The sequence below is a fragment of the Macrotis lagotis genome, chromosome 2 (genome assembly GCF_037893015.1).
Source record: "Macrotis lagotis isolate mMagLag1 chromosome 2, bilby.v1.9.chrom.fasta, whole genome shotgun sequence".
Lineage (NCBI taxonomy): Eukaryota > Metazoa > Chordata > Mammalia > Peramelemorphia > Peramelidae > Macrotis > Macrotis lagotis.
The window spans coordinates 319856519-319876723 of record NC_133659.1 but is presented as its reverse complement, the minus strand read 5'-3'; the positions used below and the strand labels follow the sequence as shown (position 1 = coordinate 319876723).

The 20205-nt window shown below is 43.7% G+C and overlaps 1 protein-coding gene across 1 annotated transcript in view; it reads right to left on the bottom strand.

Moving 5' to 3' along the window:
* UTP20 (UTP20 small subunit processome component) overlaps positions 1 to 20205 on the bottom strand; it is a 96609-nt gene that overhangs the window by 24188 nt on the left and 52216 nt on the right. The window contains exons 28-41 of the mRNA XM_074226688.1: positions 19728 to 19871; positions 19334 to 19413; positions 16900 to 17126; positions 14930 to 15074; positions 12856 to 12943; positions 11125 to 11268; positions 10712 to 10762; positions 10165 to 10317; positions 8668 to 8823; positions 7917 to 8057; positions 6989 to 7126; positions 4744 to 4883; positions 4435 to 4517; positions 1129 to 1409 (exon numbers count right to left, since the gene is read on the bottom strand). Of these exons, the coding sequence (XP_074082789.1) occupies positions 1129 to 1409; positions 4435 to 4517; positions 4744 to 4883; positions 6989 to 7126; positions 7917 to 8057; positions 8668 to 8823; positions 10165 to 10317; positions 10712 to 10762; positions 11125 to 11268; positions 12856 to 12943; positions 14930 to 15074; positions 16900 to 17126; positions 19334 to 19413; positions 19728 to 19871 (1971 nt within the window). The remainder of the gene's footprint in view (positions 1 to 1128; positions 1410 to 4434; positions 4518 to 4743; positions 4884 to 6988; positions 7127 to 7916; positions 8058 to 8667; positions 8824 to 10164; positions 10318 to 10711; positions 10763 to 11124; positions 11269 to 12855; positions 12944 to 14929; positions 15075 to 16899; positions 17127 to 19333; positions 19414 to 19727; positions 19872 to 20205) is intronic.

The window sequence follows — 20205 nt, the reverse complement described above, 5'->3', positions numbered from 1 at the left end:
GCCGGGTTTCTGGCACCTCCCTCCCCCAGCAAATACAGGAAGATGACCCCACTGGAAAAAAAAAAAAAGAAAGAAAACCAAAGAGAAGCTGAGTGAGGTTGTGTGGACCAACCTAGGACTTTAAAAAAAAAAGGAGGAGGGGGGAGCAGCTGGACAACAGACAGTAAGGAACCATCAATCACAAATCGATCTGGAAAACAGGTCAGAATTAGCCAGTCTCCTGGAAAGAGGAAACTGGGACCAAACCAAAAAAGCTGGGAAATTTCTGTTCCCCCAAAACAAAGGAAGGTCTTTAAGAACTGGAGAGCCAAGTGAAAACTCAAGGAATCTACTCACTGCTTCCCAAAAGCCCACACTTGAGAAGCCCCAAGAAGGCCACATTCCAATCCAAAGTCTTAAAGTTAAAAGAGCACTGTTGGTGGTCACCTCGAGTTGCTGGGGACAGGCGGCAGAGGCAATCCGATGACGCATGAACTCCAGTAATCCCTCCCCCCATCTCCTGTCTGGGATCCTGTGCAGACCCTCCTGCCTCTATCCAAAGTCAATAGGATGAATCCCTGGAGGTCAAAGGTATGTGCTGCTCCCTTGTCTACAATCACAGAATATCAGTGATAGAAGGGAGTTTAGATTCTTTCTCTCTACTCCTGTCGAATTTACAGACTTAGTAGGGAGCTGAGGGAGGAAAACATCATTAGAAAATGGGAAAGAAAACTACATGAACTGACTTCTGAGTCAGGGTGATAGCACCATCACAAAGGGCAGAAAGACCCTCGTTATAGCAAGCAGAGTACTATCTGGAGAACAAGGCTTAATCCCACCTGAGACCCTGACTAGCCCTCTGGTGCAATGCATCAGTGCTTCCTCAACTGTACCAAGAAAATGCCTGGCTTTGACCCAAGGGTCTGGTCTCTAAGCCCCTCCAGCTAACCCTATCCCAAAGAATCCAGTTGTCACTGGCTATTCAGCCACACCTGGAACCCAGCAGACTAAGTAAGACAAAGTCACATTTAGCAAAATAATTGGCTGAGAAAGAGAAGCAGAGAACAGACTCCAAGCTGATATGAGGACCCTGAGGCTGCAGGCTTGGGTGTGAGCATGAGAGAAGATGGGCAGGAGTTCTCTTCCTACCGTAGCAGAGAGGCATTTGTGAAGCTTGGGGAGGATGCTGTTGGTGACGGTTTTGTGAATCTGCTTGACCAGATTCTCCAGTTCTTCTTTGCTCTGAGGAAGGCCAGCAAAGAGCGGGGCGACACCCTCAGCTTCCTTGGCAGAGCTATCCGGGAGGTTCTCACTAGCTTCAGTTAAGCTCTTTGCCTCCTCTCCTTCCTCTTTGTCCTTCTCTTCATTGGTGTGATCCAACTCCATGGCCTCGTGCTCTGCTGGCACGTCCACCTCCATTGCAACTGCATCTATGAAAGAGAGAAAAACAGGTCCCAGAAAGAAATCAACAAGGCATGAGAATGGCATAGCTTATAAGAAAAAAGACTGGCAATGAGAAATTTTACACAGGCATTTTCTTGATTTGGAAGAATTTAGTGGCTTAGTCTAAGACTTCATTCAGAAGAAAATATGATCAAGGAGAGCTGGAGGGAGTGTGAAGAGACCACCTAATCCAGACTCCACCTTTCTCAGACAAGATCAAGGCCCAGAAAGTTACTTACAGTGATTCTAAGTGATTTAAAGGATATTCTAGAACTGGAAATGCATCTCAAAGGACGTACAAATCATCCAGCCCCCTCATTCTACAGATTAGGAAACTGAACAAGGAGGTCCAATGATTTGACTAAAGTCCCACAACAAGGAAATACCAAAGAACCTTCTTCAGAGAAGATGGAGACCTTATCTTCTCCCTCCCAGCCTCATTACTGTTAATCCATGTGATCTTAGAGGGCACTGAAAACAAGATCCAATAATAGGGAGAAGGATGGCACCTCTCTAGTCTGACTCCCACAGATGGTACTCATTAGCCCACACTGTCAACCACCACACAGTGGAGTAACCACCCACTTGTTAGGCCCTTTTCAATCTGAAAATCCCTGACCATAATCACAGCACTCGCCAGCCTGCTCCACCAGGCTTTGTGGCTGTCCAAGTATTCAAATTCACCATGACCTCTTGTGACCCTCATGACCTCAGAAGAAGGGGCCATTATCACTATCCTAACCGAAAGATGAGGAAAATTAGAGTCAAGGGTTTAAGTAATGGCCAACAATGAATAATAGTTAGGATTCACAGGATTGTACATTTTAAGGACTAGAGGAGATCTCCGCTTCATTTAAACCAACCCCCTCATTTTACAGATGAGAAACTGAGGCAGGGGAGGGGAGGCATCAGCAAGGAAAACATGACTTCAGACCTGGAGGGATTTGCATGAACTGATGCTGAGTGAGATGAGCAGAACCAGAAAAATACTGTCCACCCTAACAGCAACATGGGGGGTGATGATCAACCTTGATGGACTCCCTCATTCCATCAGTGCAACAACGAGGGACAATTTGGGGCTGTCTGCAATGGAGAGAATACCATCTGTATCCAGAGAAACAACTGTGGAGTCTGAACGAAGTTCAAGGACTATTTCCTTTAATTTAGGAAAAAAACACCGATATCTTATTGTCTGATTATGTTTCTTCCCTAAGGATAGGATTTTTCTCTCATCATATTCAACTTGGATCAATGTATACCAGGGAAACAATGTAAAGACTGACAAATTGCTTTCTGTGGGGGTGGGGGGGGGGTGGGGGAGGGAAGTAAGACGGGAGAAAAATTGTAAAACTCAAAATAAATAAAATCTTCAATTAAAAAAAAAACCATGGCTTCAGAGAAGCAAATGATTCCATTCAATGCATGAATAACTCTGATCATAACAAAAGTGAGAAAAGGAAGGAACACTCTGCCAAGTGTTTATATACAGATTATCTTTCTACCTCATTAGATCCTGCTGACACTTTGGAAGGTAGATATGGGGGTGCAATATTGTACCCAGCTTACAGATGAGGAAACTGAGACTCCCTGAAGCTCAAGGGGCTTGCCTGTCATTCCTGCTATTGGACCCCCAGGCTGCCAGTGTCCTGCCTTAGCCCAGGACAAGACTTTGTACATTCCATCTATCCACCACCCGTCCATCTGACTCCCTCCCAACATGCCCATCCACCATTGGGGCACTCCATGGTCCACTTAGGAGGCCAGACCTTGACAGCGGAGGCTACTGGCTCCCAACACAGCCCTCTTCTAACAGAGGAGAAATGTCAGGCCCAGAGACCAGAAGATGCTAGCTCCCAGCTAGTGGGGGACACGGCCAGGATCAGAACCCCAGTCCAGAGTTCCTTTAAAACAAATGGAAAAAGGGAAGCTAGGTGGCACAGTGGATAGAGCACTGGCCCTGGAGTCAGGAGTACCTGGGTTCAAATCCAGTCTCAGACACTTAATGTTTACCTAGCTGTGTGGCCTTGGGCAAGCCACTTAACCCCATTTGCCTTGCAAAAAAACCCCCTAAAAAACAAACAGCAACAACAACAACAACAAAAAACAAATGGAACAGCACTTCTTGATATTTCATTAAGTGAAACCAACTATTCCCCAGGAGTGAGGATGCCAAAAAACAAGGTAACTGTAGCCAATTGTTAACCTTTTAACCCAATTCTTGACCACAAGATCCAACAAGAAGGAAGAGTGACAGACTAGTTTGGTCTCCTTTAATGTGGAATGTTACTCAGTCATTTCAGTCCTATTTTTGGTGGCCCCATTTGGGGTTTTCTTGGCAGAGATATTAGAGTGGTTTGCCATTTCACTTCTCTAGCTCATTTTACAAATGAGTACAATGAGACAAACAAGGGCAGGTGACTTGCCCAGGGTCATACAGTTAGAAAGCATATGAAACTAGATTTGAACTCAGGATACTGAATCTTCCTAACCCTAAGTCCAGCCCAGCACTTTATTCACTGTGCTACCTAGCTGACCATTCAACTAGTAAGTTAATATAAAGATCCTACACTTGGCTTTAAAAGGTGTTGATCTCTGAAATGAGTAGGAAAATCACAACCATTTATGTGTATACACATGTACATCTCCCATTTAAATTAGAACCCTTCCCATTTAATGTCAGTACATTACATAACAACTGCTTTACTGCTGTTATTTTTGTTAACAATAATGAAAAGAGCTAGAACAAAATAGCAAATGACTCCTGTATCTTTGCCAAGAAAACCTCAAATGGGGTCATGAATAGTCAGACGCAATTGAAAATGACTGAACACCAACATAGAATGTAAGTTCCCTAAGGGTAGGCCAGGTTTTGTTGTTATCTTAGTATCCAAAGTCTGGCACAGAACAAGCCTTCCTTAAATGTCTGGAGAACTGAATAAATAACCAACACCTAGGAGTAAATGAGAAAAAACATGGAAATTTGATTAAACAATTGTGAAAGGAAAGACTTACTTTCTCCACTCTGAATTTTTTCCATTTGTTTCTCAAGAGTTTCATGGTCAAAGTGGAAAGCTTCTAATACCGTGACTAACAAGCTATCAAAAAACAGAAACAATAGATTAATTAAGATTACTTGATTGTTTTAAAAACATCATTATCAAGAGGCAAAGGGAAAACTTTATCGGGTTTATTTCTATCTGACCTAAATATGCATAATGAACACTGTGCCCCATATCCCAAATAATAAATTTTAGTTATGAAAAGATGTTATCAGTGAATGTTATCAGTTATCATGGGTAATGACAACAATAGTGACCATACCTCACACCCAACTTTTGATTGATTTGTCCCGTATGTAAAACGTGAATGAAATACTTCAGGTAATACATATATCCTGGCCAGGAGAGGTGCCTGCAAATAGCGCCAATAAGCTCCATGGAAGCCGTTGTTATGTTTTCATGCTACAAAACAAAACGAGACCAGTTGGCCAAATTAACAATCACTTATTAAGCACCACTATGAATATGGAACAGCACCAGGCAGTAATACAGAAAGACAAGAAAGTGATAAACAGTCCTGCCTTCAGGAAGCTTCAGTTCTCTTGGGGGGGGGGGGGGCGCGCGGCGCGCTGCACCAAGACCTCTGAGTGTCCCAGTTCGTTGAGTAGTGAGAATAAGTTCCAGGACAGCAAAGACAATCCAAAGCGCAAACAAGTGGACAAAGGGTCACAATGTGAAATGAGAAAAGTGGAGCACAGGCAGCAGGTCTGAGGGGTCTGCCCTGAGCCACCACCTAGAGAAGGTCTAGGCTGTCTGGGGCCCTCCTACTCATTATCAGCTTCATAATGTGGATTCCTTGTGGCACAACTGAAAGAGTACTAGGGAGCTGTCCTTTGCTTAGTCAGCTAAGTAATTATTTTTAAATATTCAGAAAAGAAATCACATGATAAGGCTAAGGAGCTAGGGAACCACTAGTCCAAGGGTTCTTGGTCTAAGTATCATGAACTTGTTTTTTAAAAATATTTTGGTAACAGTATTTCACATAGTTGGTTTCCTTTATAATATACTTGATTTTGTGCATTTAAAATACCATTAAAAAGATCCATAGGCGGGGGCGGCTAGGTGGCGTAGTGGATAAAGCACCGGCCCTTGGAGTCAGGAGTACCTGGGTTCAAATCCAGTCTCAGAGACTTAATAATTACCTAGCTGTGTGGCCTTGGGCAAGCCACTTAACCCCATTTGCCTTGCAAAAAAAAAAAAAAAAGGATCCATAGGCTTTACCAGATTTCCAAAGGAGTCCATGACACAAAATAAGCTAAACCCATGATATGGGTACAACCTTACTGCCCACCCCTCAAGACTAAAAAGCCTTGAGTTGAACAATATGCATAGATTCTGCTCCTAGTTCCTCATTACACTGAACATTCCCTAGCTTCAGGAACCTAGGCTACTTTAATCTCTGCTCCTGCTGCCCTACTTTGGTACTTTATGTCGTTTGGTAATGTGAAACTTCCAAACTACAAGGTAGCCCCACCTTTCACAGCACCAGGAACAAGGACACAGAATTGAAAGAAAAAAAAGCAGGTATCCCTGGGATGCCTTCAACCTTCCCCCCACCCCAAGACAAAACAGCCAGAAAGAATTGGAAATTGAGGGGAGGCCCATCAACTGGGGACCGGATGAACATATATGGATGTAATGGAACACCACTGAATACTATTTCTCATAGAAAGAAATCACGAAAAGTGGGATTTCAGAAAAGCCTAGAAAGACTTGCATCCTTTAATTGATGCTGAGTGAGATGAGCAGAACCAGAACATGGTACACCCTAACAACAGCAACATGGGATGATGATCAACCTTAATGGACTTGCTCATTCCATCAGTACAACAGTCAGGGACAATTTTAGGGGATCTGTGATAGAGATTATCATCTTAACCAGAGAAGGAACTATGGAAGACCAAAGCTTATTATTTTCAGTTTTTAAAAGTTGTCTTACATATTACATCATTTTGTCATCTCTAAGGTTTTCTTCTTTTGGATCTGATTCTCACAAGACATTCAATTTTGATCTATGCTTATCACAGATGCAAATGTAAAGCTTACATCAAATTGCCTTCTTTGGAGGGGAGGGAGAGGGAAGGGAGAAAAAACTGTAAAACTCAAAACCTTGCAAAAAAAAAGATTGATACAAACTATCATTGTATGTAATTGGAAAACAAGTAAAGTGTCTAAATAATGAAAAAAAATGACTCAGCCAGTCCAAGTTGCAAAAGAGGCAGCTGTGGACTGGGAAAGAGCCTTGGGGATGGTAGGATCTGACCCTCCCATGGTCCAGAGAAGCAGAGGATCTTGAAACAATCAGGTGACCCTGGGAATGTCACGGAACCTGATGCTACCTCCCACCTTCTGTGTGGCGCACGCACACACGTACACACCTCATTCACATGTAAGGTCCTCAAGGGGGCTATTATGTTTGCCGTTTCATTCCCAGCACCCAGAGGGGCCCCTGGCTCATCCCAGTGGGCTCAGACAGATGCGCTCTCTCTCCTTATCCTGACACTTACCTTCAACATCTTCTCATCAAAAACTGGCGTTGTGGCATAGGGCATGATGTAATTCTGAAGAGATTTTGATGACAGCACCATCCTGCCCTCAGTCAGACGCTTGCCTAGCTTCTTCAAGGCTCTGGCTCGTCTGTGAATCTAACAAGAGGTTGAAAAGTAAATGAAGTAGGTGAGAAGCAGCCAAAAAAAGCAGTGCCCATGGTGGACCTTGGGCAGGTAGGTGGGAAGGCCTCTTCCACACAAAGGCTATTCAGGACACCTCTCTCTAAGAGTATACCTGATCCAGCTTAGGACAGAACCTAGAACACATCCCCAACATGATCCTCAGGGCCCAGCTGAAACACTGGGAGAGAGCTCAGAGACCTTGGGGGCCAGCTGTGCATTTAAAGAATGGGGACCTCAGGCTCCTACAATTTCAACTAGAAGGGACACCAGATGTCACTGAGTCTTTTTACAGCTGAAGAAACTGAGGCTGGGAAGTACCACAGACAACACATAAGAGAAATGGGAATATGATTTCTTGAAGTACCAACCTCACAACTTGGGCAGTAAAAATCCTTTAAACATCTTGTATGCCATACATAGCCCCTATATTTTGACTGGAAACCCAGCCTGGCTCAGGTACGATAAGGCCCTCCTCGGGTGCAGAGACACGGGTGCCTGTAGAAGCGCTGGGGCCACAGAGCCCTCACCCAGCCTTTATAGTTCCAAAGTGGAACTTGAATCTAAGTCTGTGGCTCAGGTGGTCTCCTGGTCCCTTGGTAATCCCGTCTCTAGGACACCACCAGACTTTTTTTTGTACATATTTGTACACATCATAAAGAGGAGATTCAATGAAACCAAGGCTTTGGGAACCACTTGATCAGAGGGGCTTAAGGGGCAAGAAATGGTCAAAGTGAATGCCAGGGAAAACCGGGCCAGCACTTACTTGAATGTGTTTCATGTTCTCAAAAAAGTCCATTTCAGGATCATTGAAGTCACTAAGCTGAACCAAATCTTTAAATTCAGGGTGGTTTGGAAAGGTTTGGATTAAACAGGAAAGCAAAGTTGTGTATTCCTGTTGAATACTCTGCAAATATCAAATGGGGGGGGGGGAGACAAACACATTGTTTTTTAAAATAGAAAACACTCTGAAGTCTTAAAATATATTTGTAACCACCACCCCAATCCACAAGGAATAAAAGGTGAAAGGTTATAAACAGATCATTTTGAAAAGAATACAAATTACTGATAATAACTTGAAAAAATGCTCAAAGATCTCACTAATAAAATCACAGACACAAATTAGAGCAACGTGGAAGCAGCAGGTGATGCCCAACCAAGCAAGGCAAAAACAATGCCACAACACTAAATGCTGGGGAGGCCAAGAACAAACAGGCACATTCATTTACTGTGAACAGAACTGCCCCCCCTGGGGAATCTCCCTAGAGAGAAATCTCCAAATAAACCACAATAGGTACAAGTCGTGCTACTGTTGGAAACTGGCCCTGAGAGTGTTCTCAAACAGAAACAAGGAGGGAGCTAGTCACTCTGGCAGCAGCTGAGATCTATGCTTGACTAAATGCCCAGACCCTGGGGCTGGGCCAAAGAAAGGGCAGTCCCAAGGAAGGGAATCTGGTGGTTGGGGAGTGAGGCTGGGCACCAGCCCCAAGCTTTCCCATCCAGGCCCGCTCGCCCACCTCGGTTGGACTCTTCAGGCCTTTCCGCAAGTTCTCCAGGAGGATGCGCTGGATGACTTCACGGTACTGCGCTTCGGTGACGTCCGGTGCTGCTAGCCGCTGGATGATGCTCATCAAGCACAGGCTGGCGCAGTCACTCAAGGCCATGTCTTTCAGCTGAGGAACAGAAGGAGGGATGAGCATCAATGGCAGACTGAGCTGGGGGTCACAGGAGGAGGCTCCACTTTCCAAGGAAATGACCAACATGGACTCCCCAAATCAAAGTGCTCATCTGAACTCTGAATCAGGGTCAGGCATCATCGAATGAGAATGGTGGATCACCACAGAACATGGCACCAACTCTTACAGAAGCCCCTACAGACCTCCAAGCCTCAGGGGGGGAAAAGACCCCAAACAACTGGACTGACAAAAGAAACAGACTCGACAGTATTGAGGAATCTGGGAAAGTACCAGGAGGTATATTTTTTCATGTGTGGCATGGGGTTTTATTCCCCTTTTCTTTCCTAAAATCCTAATTCATCAAAATGAATTACATATGAAAGATTAAGGATTGGAATTGTGACTTCACTAGCATGGGAACCTTCTGTCTCCTGATTCAGAGTGCCACCTCCTCTGAAGGGAGTGAGGATTGCGGAGAACCCTGAGATGTAAGCAGGTGGCACAGTAGCCCATGAGCCTGGTGTTTTTGGCTTTGAGGCTCCCTAACCATCCCACAGAGTTATTGGGGGAAAAAACCTTTCAGGTGGTAAGTTTGAGATTTTTTTTTTAATCACAGCAAGAGTTAAGACTATAATGAGCAAAAGAGATGACCATTCCATGACAAGAAATGAAATGCTAAAAAAGACAGTGATAAATCAAAATAACATCCATGTAACACATAATGTGGTCAAGTTGGAAAAACCCTGAACTGGAGGTCTGAGAACCTACATGGGCAGCCAGATTTCCTTCGAAATAACACAGAATCAGTATCAGAGCAGAAGGTCACCCAGGCCTCTTCCAGCTCTCAGTCCACAGTCTTTGGTACACTGTTCTAAGACCAGAACCTCCTATCCAGGGCCCCCACATCCTCTTACTCTCCTCAGATTGTTTCCTATCCTGACCAAATTCTCCAGCTTCTAACACACTTTCCTTGCTTTGCTCTCTCCATGTTTTTGTTCAAAAACCACAGAGATCAAAGTCTAGTGGAGCCTCCATTCTACCACCTCCTACATAAGGTTTTCCCTGCTTTCCCCAGACAATAACAATACCACCCCCCAAATCACACAGAACACTGCTTCAAAATATCCCAATGCTGTTATAGGATCATAGGATCACAGAGGAGCTGGGAGGGAACTCAGGGGTGCTGTCCAGCCTACCCACCCCCAGGTCATCTGTAAAGTGCTTCAAAATTGTGTGTGTGCCTTGAGACATGCCTTTAGCCACCAAGAAGACCACCCTCCACAAAGGCAACAATTAAGCTAAAAGAACCCATTACTCAGTTCTGCCAAAATGACTTACCTGTAATGTGTAGAAGCAATTATGCATTACGGGAACTAAGTAGGTGATGTCTATGGTTTCCATCTCTTTAATGTAGGAGGTGATTTTCTGGAAAGCTGACAACCGAACGTCAAAGTTGATATCGTCCAAGTGTCTGTGATTGAAAGCATTCAGCTATAGGAGGCATAACAATGAAATCATGAACTCATTTTTAGTTAGAAAGAAATGACTACTCAATATTCCAGCCTCAGCTTGACCACACTCACCCTCTGACTCCATCCCCTTATGTGGAAGTTTGCCAGACTAAGCCAGGAGAGCAAATACACTGGCAGACTTGACCCAGCTGGGTTAGAGGGCATGGCAGCCGACTACTCGTGGCCATCCACTGATGAGCAGCCAGGCTAAAGTCAGGGCCAACCATCAGAAGGTTTTCTAGGCAATGGTCCTGAATCCCCCAGGGACCCATAAAGGACAACTGGACTTCATAATCCTATCCAATCAAATCTTCCTGGAAGTGGGCAGGGTTAAGAGGTATTTCCAAAGAACAAAGAATAAATTATTTTCATACCTTGACTACTTCTGTTATGTACTCCAATCCACTCTCATAGTCAGAAAGTGTCTAAAAATAAAAGAAATGTTTGAAGAATTAGATTGAGTAAGTATCAGAAAGTATTTCTTCCATAATTTTAGGAGAAATCTGTGAATGTAGACTGACCCCAAAGGTGAGTTTATGGGAGGCTACAGATAAAAGAATCCCACCAAATGGAAGGAATGAATGTGCTGCAATCTGTATATTAGAGGGCTACCCAAATCAATGAGAATTCAATTCATTTGGGTGGTTTTAATCATGGTGGTCCCTACTTTCCAGTTCCTTATACAAAGCAGATAAGCTAATGAAATTAAAAAACCATACTTGAAACATCCCATTGGTTTTCTACAAAAGGAAAAGTCAACTGCTACTAAAACAGCAGGTGAACCTACCTTAAAAACCGTACAGAGCATCTGCCGGGACATTTTGTTCTGAATGACAGAGAAAAGCCTGGCCAGAGGCTTCAGGAAACTTGCTGGGTCCTGGCAATTTTTTAACAAATTCTGTACAGTCACCAGGATATCAATCTCTGTGTCCTAAAGAAGGGAAAGGGGCAGAGTATTTCAGAATTTGGGAGCTGCTGCCCAGGAAAAAGGTCAAGTGATAGGAAATCCCAGTCTGAGTTCCCTCTCCCTCCTCCCTGATTACAGTTTCTACAGACTGCTTTTACATACTTATAACCACAAAATCCAAGGTCACTAATCTTATTATCTAGGGTAGTTTCTTCCTTCCCTTCAGGGCAAACACAAGGCAAGACTTTGTCCAAAAATCTGCCTTTATCCTAACTATAAGACTGGGATTAGGAGCAGCTCACATCATAGATCCTGGACTCAGTTTCCTCATTTGCAAAAATGAGAGGAATGGGAAAGTGGTCTTTCCATCTCAAATTAATTTAAGGTTTGGTTGATTCTTTCCAGTAATAGAAAAGGATGAGCACTTTCTATTACTATCTGACAAAGAAGAGCTATGAATCTCTGAGAAAGAAGGAAAGAAAATGATCCCCACCCCCCCCAAAAAACCTCATGTTCAGATATGAACTTTACTTTTAAAGTTAAGTTGAAAATGATTTAATGAAACAGGGACTGCTTCTTGGCTCTGCCTTAAAGCTACAAAGTCCCCTTGACTCAATAATGTAATTAGTAGGATCCTCAAACCAGCCTGCCCCGTCTGCATAGAGCCACTTCACAAAGCATCTGATTGTCTGTCCAACATGGGGTCCCAAAGTCAGAAAGCCCTGCTCTCCAGGAGCTTCCATTTTACTGTGTTGTGTAGCCATCTGGCCAGCATGGAGAGTCTGCTAAATTCATGGGTGAAAAGGAAAAAGCTCCCAATCAAGCCTGGGATAAAATCTGTCACTAAAATGTATCTGCAAACCCCAGTTCTTTCCTTAAGCCACTACACACAACTCTATCCCATCACCTGTAATATATGGGGGTTCCACCTTCCATGAAGGTCCCTTCTATCTCCAGACCTACAAGATGATATGGTGCAACAGACACCACACCAGATAAGGGATTGGAAGACCTGGGTTCAAATCTCAGCTCCAAGTCTTACGTAAGTGGGTGACTTTGGACAAGACCCCATAACCTTTGGGCCTCTGTTCCGTCCTCTATAAAAAGAAGGGCTTCTCCTAGGGGACCACACTGATCCTTTCACTATAGTTTCTGATGCTGAAAGGGAGCACAACTGGGCCTGGAGTCAGAGTTCAAATCCAGCCTCAGAAACTTGCTAGTGGGGTGACCCTGGGCAAATCATTAAACCTGACTCAGTAACCTCATCTGGGAAAAGCAGATGAAAACAACATCTACTTTGCAAACCTTAAAGCACTCCTAAGTACAAATTACTATTATTATTAGAGCAGGGATCAAAGTTCAAGTTCCAAAACTTAAGCTAAAGTTTCTGTTTTTAAAATCAAATCCAGTTTCTACAGACAAATCCTGCTTTATCTGCCTCATTCATAAACCAGATGAGATCTTCCAGGGAGGGCAAGGACAGGAAGGAAGTGGCACTCTGTCAGTGGTGATGAGTTGTTATACCCACCGAGTTATGGCACTTCAAGTCTTTTTCAGACTGTCTAACCACAGCTCCTCATCTTGCTTGGATGATGTCAAGCCTGTACCTACCTCGGCAATGTTGCTTCGGTGCAGGAAAGGAAGGAGCAGAGTGATGAGGACAGAGCTCTGCTCTCTGTCTTTCATAAACTTGCTGATCCTGAGGAAAGAGCAATTGGCTCCCATAAGTACCTGGCTTGTGACAGTCCTGGGGGAGAGCCTAGGACCCTGAAGTCATAGTGCCAGAAACCCCCTAAGTACCACACCCTTCTCAGGAGGATGGCCCCCAGATCCTCAGATCCCCTCCAGGAGACCCCCAGAGCCTCAGCCCTTTCAGGAGGCCCCCAGAGCCTCAGACCCCTCCAGGAGACCCCCAAAATCCCAGTTCCTCTCAGAATGAGGACCCGGCTAAGCACGTGCTTCAGGGGAGCCCAGGAAAGCCTATGGGGTGGGGCTAGTCCCTTCTCAAAAAACCTAAGGCTATGGTAAGGGGGAAGCAGGGAACCTCATCATCACAACCTGGGGAGGGCCCCCATGGGCAAAATCCAACAAGGGAGGGGGTAACCTTCAAAAAAAAAAGGGAGGTTCACATAATGCCCCAAAAGTCATCTTAAAGAAGCTGTGACATTGATTTTATTCTCATTTTAATACTGAAACAGCAGCGTACAGCAATCAAGGAGTACCTAAGAAGCACTGTGTCCGAGACCCCTTGTACGTGCTGGGGACACAGAGAAAGGCTCTGCCCAGCTAGTCCATAAGCACTTATTAAGCACCTATGATTCCAAGCACTAGGGACACAAAGACAGAAATGGTCCTAGAAGTCAAGGAGCTGGGTGTCTAATGGGGAGACATTTGGTTCTCCATTTCCCGGTTTCCCCGGGCAATCCCCCAACCTCACTGAGCCCCACCTCCCAAGAAAGAGCTGGGGGGGGGGGGCACCTGAGTGAGAGAAGGGCCCACAGGCCTGAGGTTCTCCATGGTCCCAGGTCCTTTCTTAATCATTAAAAACACACAGACTATGAGTGACTGGTGAGGTGAGATGAGACAAGGCCACTGAGCTCTCCAGCGGCAGGTCCACACATGTCCGTCACCATGGCCTCTAACACCAGGTCTCTGGGCCAGCATTCAGAGCCCCTGGCCCTCCCACACCAGCTCGGCTGCTATGACTCCCCTTTGCCCAGTCCTCCTTCTCTTCAAACACTCCTGACACCTCTCCAGGCTGCCCCCACCCCCAGCCCAGGTTAGCTGCTTTATGCTATTCTAGTTACATATGCAGATGGCCCCAACAAAGGTAACCTCCTTGAGGGTTATTCTCACATAGGAAGCACCTAAGAAAGGTGATGGAATATGCAAAACACAGCAACACAATCCAAGGCTCCAAACTCACTTGTCAAATAGACAATTTTTGAGTCTTTGGAAGACTTTTTCACACTTGGGGGGGAAAAAATCTGCCACCCTCGAGTTTATTTCCCAATTCTCCCTGAAAGCCCTGATCTGCTGGATCAAAGATCACAGGTTTGGAGCTAAAAAAGGGCCTTGAAGACCCTGGGTCCAAGCCCCTCATCATTTTCGTGCTAAGAAAACATCAGAAAGTAGATGTCCTGTGCCAGCCAAGAGTAGAACTGAACACCCAAAGCAGGGGTCAGAGCCCACAGAATCACAAGTCTGACTCAGTGGACCATGGTCAAACGGGCAAGTCATCCACCTATCAATCTGGTCAATGTGCGAGCATCAGAGACAGGGAGGTAAAGCCTACAGAGGTGAGGAGATTCAAGTCCCGACTTTTACAGTCTAATTGTGGGCCCCTGGGCACATCTCTAAACTTCAGTATCTGGGCATCTTCTCAAGACTCAAAGTAGCAGAGCAGGTGCCCATCCACATTGGGGCAGGAAGTTTCCAACAACAATGAAATCACCAATCTGTAGATGGGGCTCAAGAAGGAAACCTCTTTTCATGAAAGTGCTTTCCCCTAACACTTGCATGGCAACAGAAACCTTGGGCTGACTTAAAATCAAAGATCTTTCAAAAACTGAAAATATTTTTCTATTAACAGAAATATTTAAACACCAAGACTAAGTCTAAATGATCATTGGAATCCACTATCATCACTATGACTCCGTGAAAGCTGCAGGCCATGTTCCCCTACCTGGAAAGGATGCTGAGTTCCTTGCTGACTTGGGCCCGGTACTTCTTCTTTCTCACCTTCTCCACATTGACCATGGTTTTGCTGAGATACTGAAGGATCGCAGGCACCTGGGGCAGCATCAGTCTTCCGCCCAAGGTAATAGATTCTGGAACAGACAAACAGGGCTTGGTCATCACAAGGTGCTCTTGTCATACTTCTCTTCAGAAATTCTCCAACCACAGGCTACAAAACTGCCTCTGACAACACCAGTAGTTTCTACAGGTCCCAAATTCCATCGTCCCTTCAATCCAAGGACAAACCTCTCTCCACTTAACAAGGCCAGCCCTGGAGCCTGGCAGATGGCAGGCTTTTACAGAATCTTCCTCTGATATGCTTCATTCTCAGCCCTGAGAAATCCAGGAGGCCAGAATGAAAAAAGGAAGTGTCAGAGGGAATCTGTCATTCCTATTTATGTCCTAAGTGACAGATAATCATAGGGTCCCACATCAAGAGCTGGAAGAGACCTCAGAGGCCATTTTAGCCAAAACAGAAGAAAAGAGGGTTGTGTTCAAGGTTATAGGAAGAATTGGTTTTCAAGCCTAGGTCCTATAACTAACCCTCTTTTCATGGAATTATTGCTTTTCCACAGAAGAGAAAACTGTGGCCTTATCCAAAGTAATACATAAAGCAAGCATCAAAAGTGGGATTTGATGGGGCGGCTAGGTGGCGCAGTGGATGGAGCACCGGCCTTGGGCAAGCTACTTAACCCCATTGCTTTGCCAAAAAAAAAAAACTAAAAAAGTGGGATTTGAACTCAAGTTCTTTGACTGCAATCAGTGCTCTTTCTACTATACCAAAAACATGAATGTAATTTATTATGATTCTATCTGCATAAACTAGATAGAATATCTATTCTATATTCATTATAGTTTATACAACTTTATAATTTATAATTACTTATATAAATTAATCGAAACTATCACAAAACTGGTTATGGCCACTTTGGTATATCAGTGTTATAAAATTTCAACTAAAATATTGAAAACCATGTAGAGAAATGTAGGAAAACTTCATTGTGAATTATTCAGCCAGTCAAGGTTTCCTAACAATATATTTCCATCACAGCAAAACTGCAACTTAAAAAGTTTTCATTTCTATATATAATTGAAAATGAAGATGAGCTGAAGGAAATAAAGAGAAACAAAACAGAAAAACCCAGGAATGACTGACTGATAACCCAAGAAACACTGGGATACGAAGAGGAAGGCACTACAGTTTTCTATAGGGAAAATAAAGACAGAAAAGCAAGGTCCAGGTACTGAAATCTGCAATGGGGAATGGGGTGCTCACCTATGAGGCAAGATTCTGAGGTCAATTGCAGAAAGGAAAAAATAAAATTAAAAGCCATAAGGGTGATAGCTAGGATGTTTGGGACTGATCCTACTGACTGTCCTCTTTAAAAATGAGCTCTGCTGCTGAGAAAACAAGGGTTGCAAAACACTAGCACGGGATAATGGATAGAGAACTGGCCTCAGTGTTAGGGAGACCTGGATTCAAGTCCTGCCTCTGACACATGCTGAATATGTGTCCCTGGACAAGTCAATTAACTTCTCAGGGCTCTAGGACAAGTTATCCCAAGGTGGGTCAAACCAAATTAAAATGTAATTTGGAAATATTAAACAAAATAAATAAAAAATACAGTAAAACATGTATAACATTTTAAAACCAAGTCAATCTGTAGCCCACAGCTACTCTTAAGGATGGATTAGTGGACTCATTTCTTTTTGAGTTTCACACCCCTTCTGTGGTCACTCTGCCGACCTGTACTGCAACAGGGAAACTTCAGATATTGTTGAAATCACAGGTCTGTTTAAAATCCAAAAGGGGAGGAAGGGTGAAGAAAGAAAGGAAGACAGAGAGGAAGAGAATGAATGAACAAACAGTGCTCTAAATCAAGACCCGAATTTTGATTTGTCTGTCCCTACTCATACCGTCTACATTTTCTGATATCTCTGCATAAACGCATCCAGTCACAGTCAGGTTGGACACTGTGTCTGTGGGTTCAAAATCTGGGATGTTAAGGAGGTTGTCAGCTATATCCATCACAACACTAGCTGTGGCTTCAGACATGATCTTGGTTGAGAGAACAGCAAACACATTACGGAGGATGTCACACTCTGGATCTCCAGGTTTCTGTTTAGCCAGCAAAGGGAAGTACCTGCAAGAAAAACATGAAAATAATGGCCATTCAGGGATAAGTGGCATGAAGATTACCATTCCCCCTCTCCCAAGTCAACCCTGGAAGCATTAATATTTTTTATGAAAAAAGCACTTGGATTTCACATAATCAAAATAACTTATTTCTTGTAGCTGTCTACATCCCTTATTTTGTTAAGAATTCATCCCTTGCACATAGCTATGAAAGGCAGCAGGGCTCATTTTTAAATGTGACAGTCAGTAGGATCAGCCCTAATTAGGCTAATTAGCTAATCACCATTATGGTTCTTGAAAAATATTTTTTTTTGTATTATCTTCAGTGTTCAGATGACATGTCCATTCAGTACTATTTGTAGAGCGATATGATAAAAATGTTGGGACTAATTTCTCCCAGACAGCTTTACAGCTTTCCCATCAGTCCTTGTCTCAATAGACACTGCCTTGCTAAGTAATTTCCATTTTAAAGATTAAGAAAGCTTGGGTTGTGTTTAGTTACTTCTGAGTCTTCCTGGTCTGGTCTGTTCCATGGATCTGCTTTTTCTACTTTTTAACCTCATCAAGCAGTTTTGATGATTACTGCTTTATAATAGATTGAGGTCCAGACTTCATTCCTAACCTTTTTCATCATTTCAAATCCTGCGGGGGTTTTTTTAACCTAGCTCTATAAAACATCCCTTTGGAAGTTTAATTAGCAAAATGCTAAAAATTCAAACTAATTTTAGTAGTATTGACGTTTTAATTACATTGGCAAGATGCATTTCAGACTGCCTAGTTTTCTTTCTGTTTAAGTTGTAGCTATTTTTATCTCTTAAAGAATGATCTCATTGAATCTACACAGGCACTAAGTGTACTTTGTAAGAATGATTCATAGATAGTGTGTACATTTTGCAGTTATTTTGAATGGGACTTCATTCCTTTCTATTATTGCCTCCTGGGCTATTATTAGCAAGTAGACATACTATTGAATGTGGGGCATTTCTGTCTACACTGGCACACCTACATAGTAGAGCACTGGTTCGAGCATGTGGCTCTAGCACTGGCATGCCAGTTTTTCCACAAAACCCCCAGCACTGACTGTCTTCATCTTTCTCTTTTCCCCCATGTTTACTAATTTGCTGGTAAATTAGAAGTTCAAATTCTTTGCAATGAAATCTAGAGCCACTTTGATATGTTATTAATAGAGTGCTGTTCTTCTTTGGAAAACTGTCCATATCCTTTGACTTTTGGTTTTATGTATTTCTTTTAGGTGTCTACATATCTATATTTCTTGACTGGAACAAACACAAGGCCACAGAAAAATTTCTGATACATATACAAATAAGCATAGTAGTGGTTGATGGCTGCATTGGGCAGCTTTCAAGTCTTTCAAAATTACCCATAAGAACTCTGACCAGTGCTGTGACTACCATACTCCCTTGTTCCTACCAGAGAAGTCGCAAACTCAGGAGACAGAATAAGAAAGATTTTTAGATATGACTAATGAGGAATTTGTTTTGGTTTGACTATGTATATTTATTCAAATGTTTTTGTTTTTCTTTTCCAAAGTGAGGCTTAGGGCAGGTGAGGGGAGGGAAAAAAAATCAATTTTTGTTACTTTTTAAAAAAAAATGGACTAGGTGTAAAAATATAAGGATAGGTAATATGAAATAAGAGAGCAATCAAAATTTATTTGTAAAATTTTAAAGTAGCATAGGGGCATTTTATAGCATTTTCTAGATTATGTTTTTTTTTTAAAAAAAAGCCAAAGGACCAAAATTAAGACATTCTCCCCCATATTACTATGAGAGAAAAGTCTGTGAACTCTTCTCTTTCAGCCCTTTGATTTAGGAGATGAGGGAACTGAGACCAGTGGAGACATGAAGGCTGGAAACAAAGATTCCCGATTCTGAGTCCAGGCCCAAGAAGGGCCAACAGGAGAACAGTTGTCTGCTGCATGGGGCAATAATTTGGGAGGAACACCCTCAAATCCTACAGCAGCTCTGGAATTGACTGTGAAATTCTTTTGTTTTAGGTAAGAGTCACAATGACCTGGGGAGCCCTTTCCAATTAGTACAGAAAAGAGCACCATCCAGGAGAATCAAGGCACAGCCCTGTCCCTTTCAAGCCCTGTTTGGCTGAGGCCAGGGAAGTCAAGCAGAAGGAATAAATAACCTGCTGCCAGAAAGCTGCACCTGGAGGGGAACTGTCCAGGAGTTCTGAGGAAGGTACCTGGGGTTTTTGCTCCAAGTATGAATAAGTTTCAGCAGAAGAGTCGGTGAATACTGGCTCTCAGACGCGAGTCTGGTGATCTGGAAGATAAATAACCAATATGAGTGACATTATACTTCTAAGTCCTCTTCTCCGGGAGACAGCTGATGCCAAGGAGAACCCGAGGGACCGACTCTTAGGAGTCTTGGTAAGAACATCAGGTGAAAGAGGCTGCCTGGGTTCAAGGAGGCAATCCAGGGCAGAGCTCGTGGCTGAAGGAGCCCTACACTCCAGGCCTGGGTGCAGTGACAAAGCCTGGCCCTCCCAATCTTCTACCAAGCCCCGTCCTTCACCTGTCCACAGGCTGTGCACTCTGTTGGTATCAAGTGAACTAAATCCTGAAGGGATCCCTTACCTGAGGCCAAACAGCACCTTGGAAAACAGCATCAATCTCTTCTGGACTGAAGCTGTAAGACTCCTGCTCAGAAAAAAACTCATCTAACAGCTTGAGTCCAAGGCGCCGCAGATTTTTTAGGGGATTAATGACCCTCAGCTGTACCTGTAAAAACAGAAGCCTTCTCTTAGCACCATTATGCAGTGACCACCTGGGGAAGACCAGAAGACAGACTGACAACCTGGGCTTACAAGCAAGTCTTTCTTTTGCCCTGCTTCCCAGGTAATCCTGAGCAAGTCACTTTCCTTAAAAGGGGAAACTGGCCTTCAAGACATAGGGTGGAGGGGCAGCCAGGCGGTGCAGTGGGATAGAGCACTGGCCTTGGAGTCAGGACCTGAGTTCAAATTGGCTTCAGACACTATGTGATCTAGGGCAAGTCACTTAACCCTACTGCCTTGCAATCCCCCCCCAACCCCCACAAAAAGGCATAGGGGTGGGG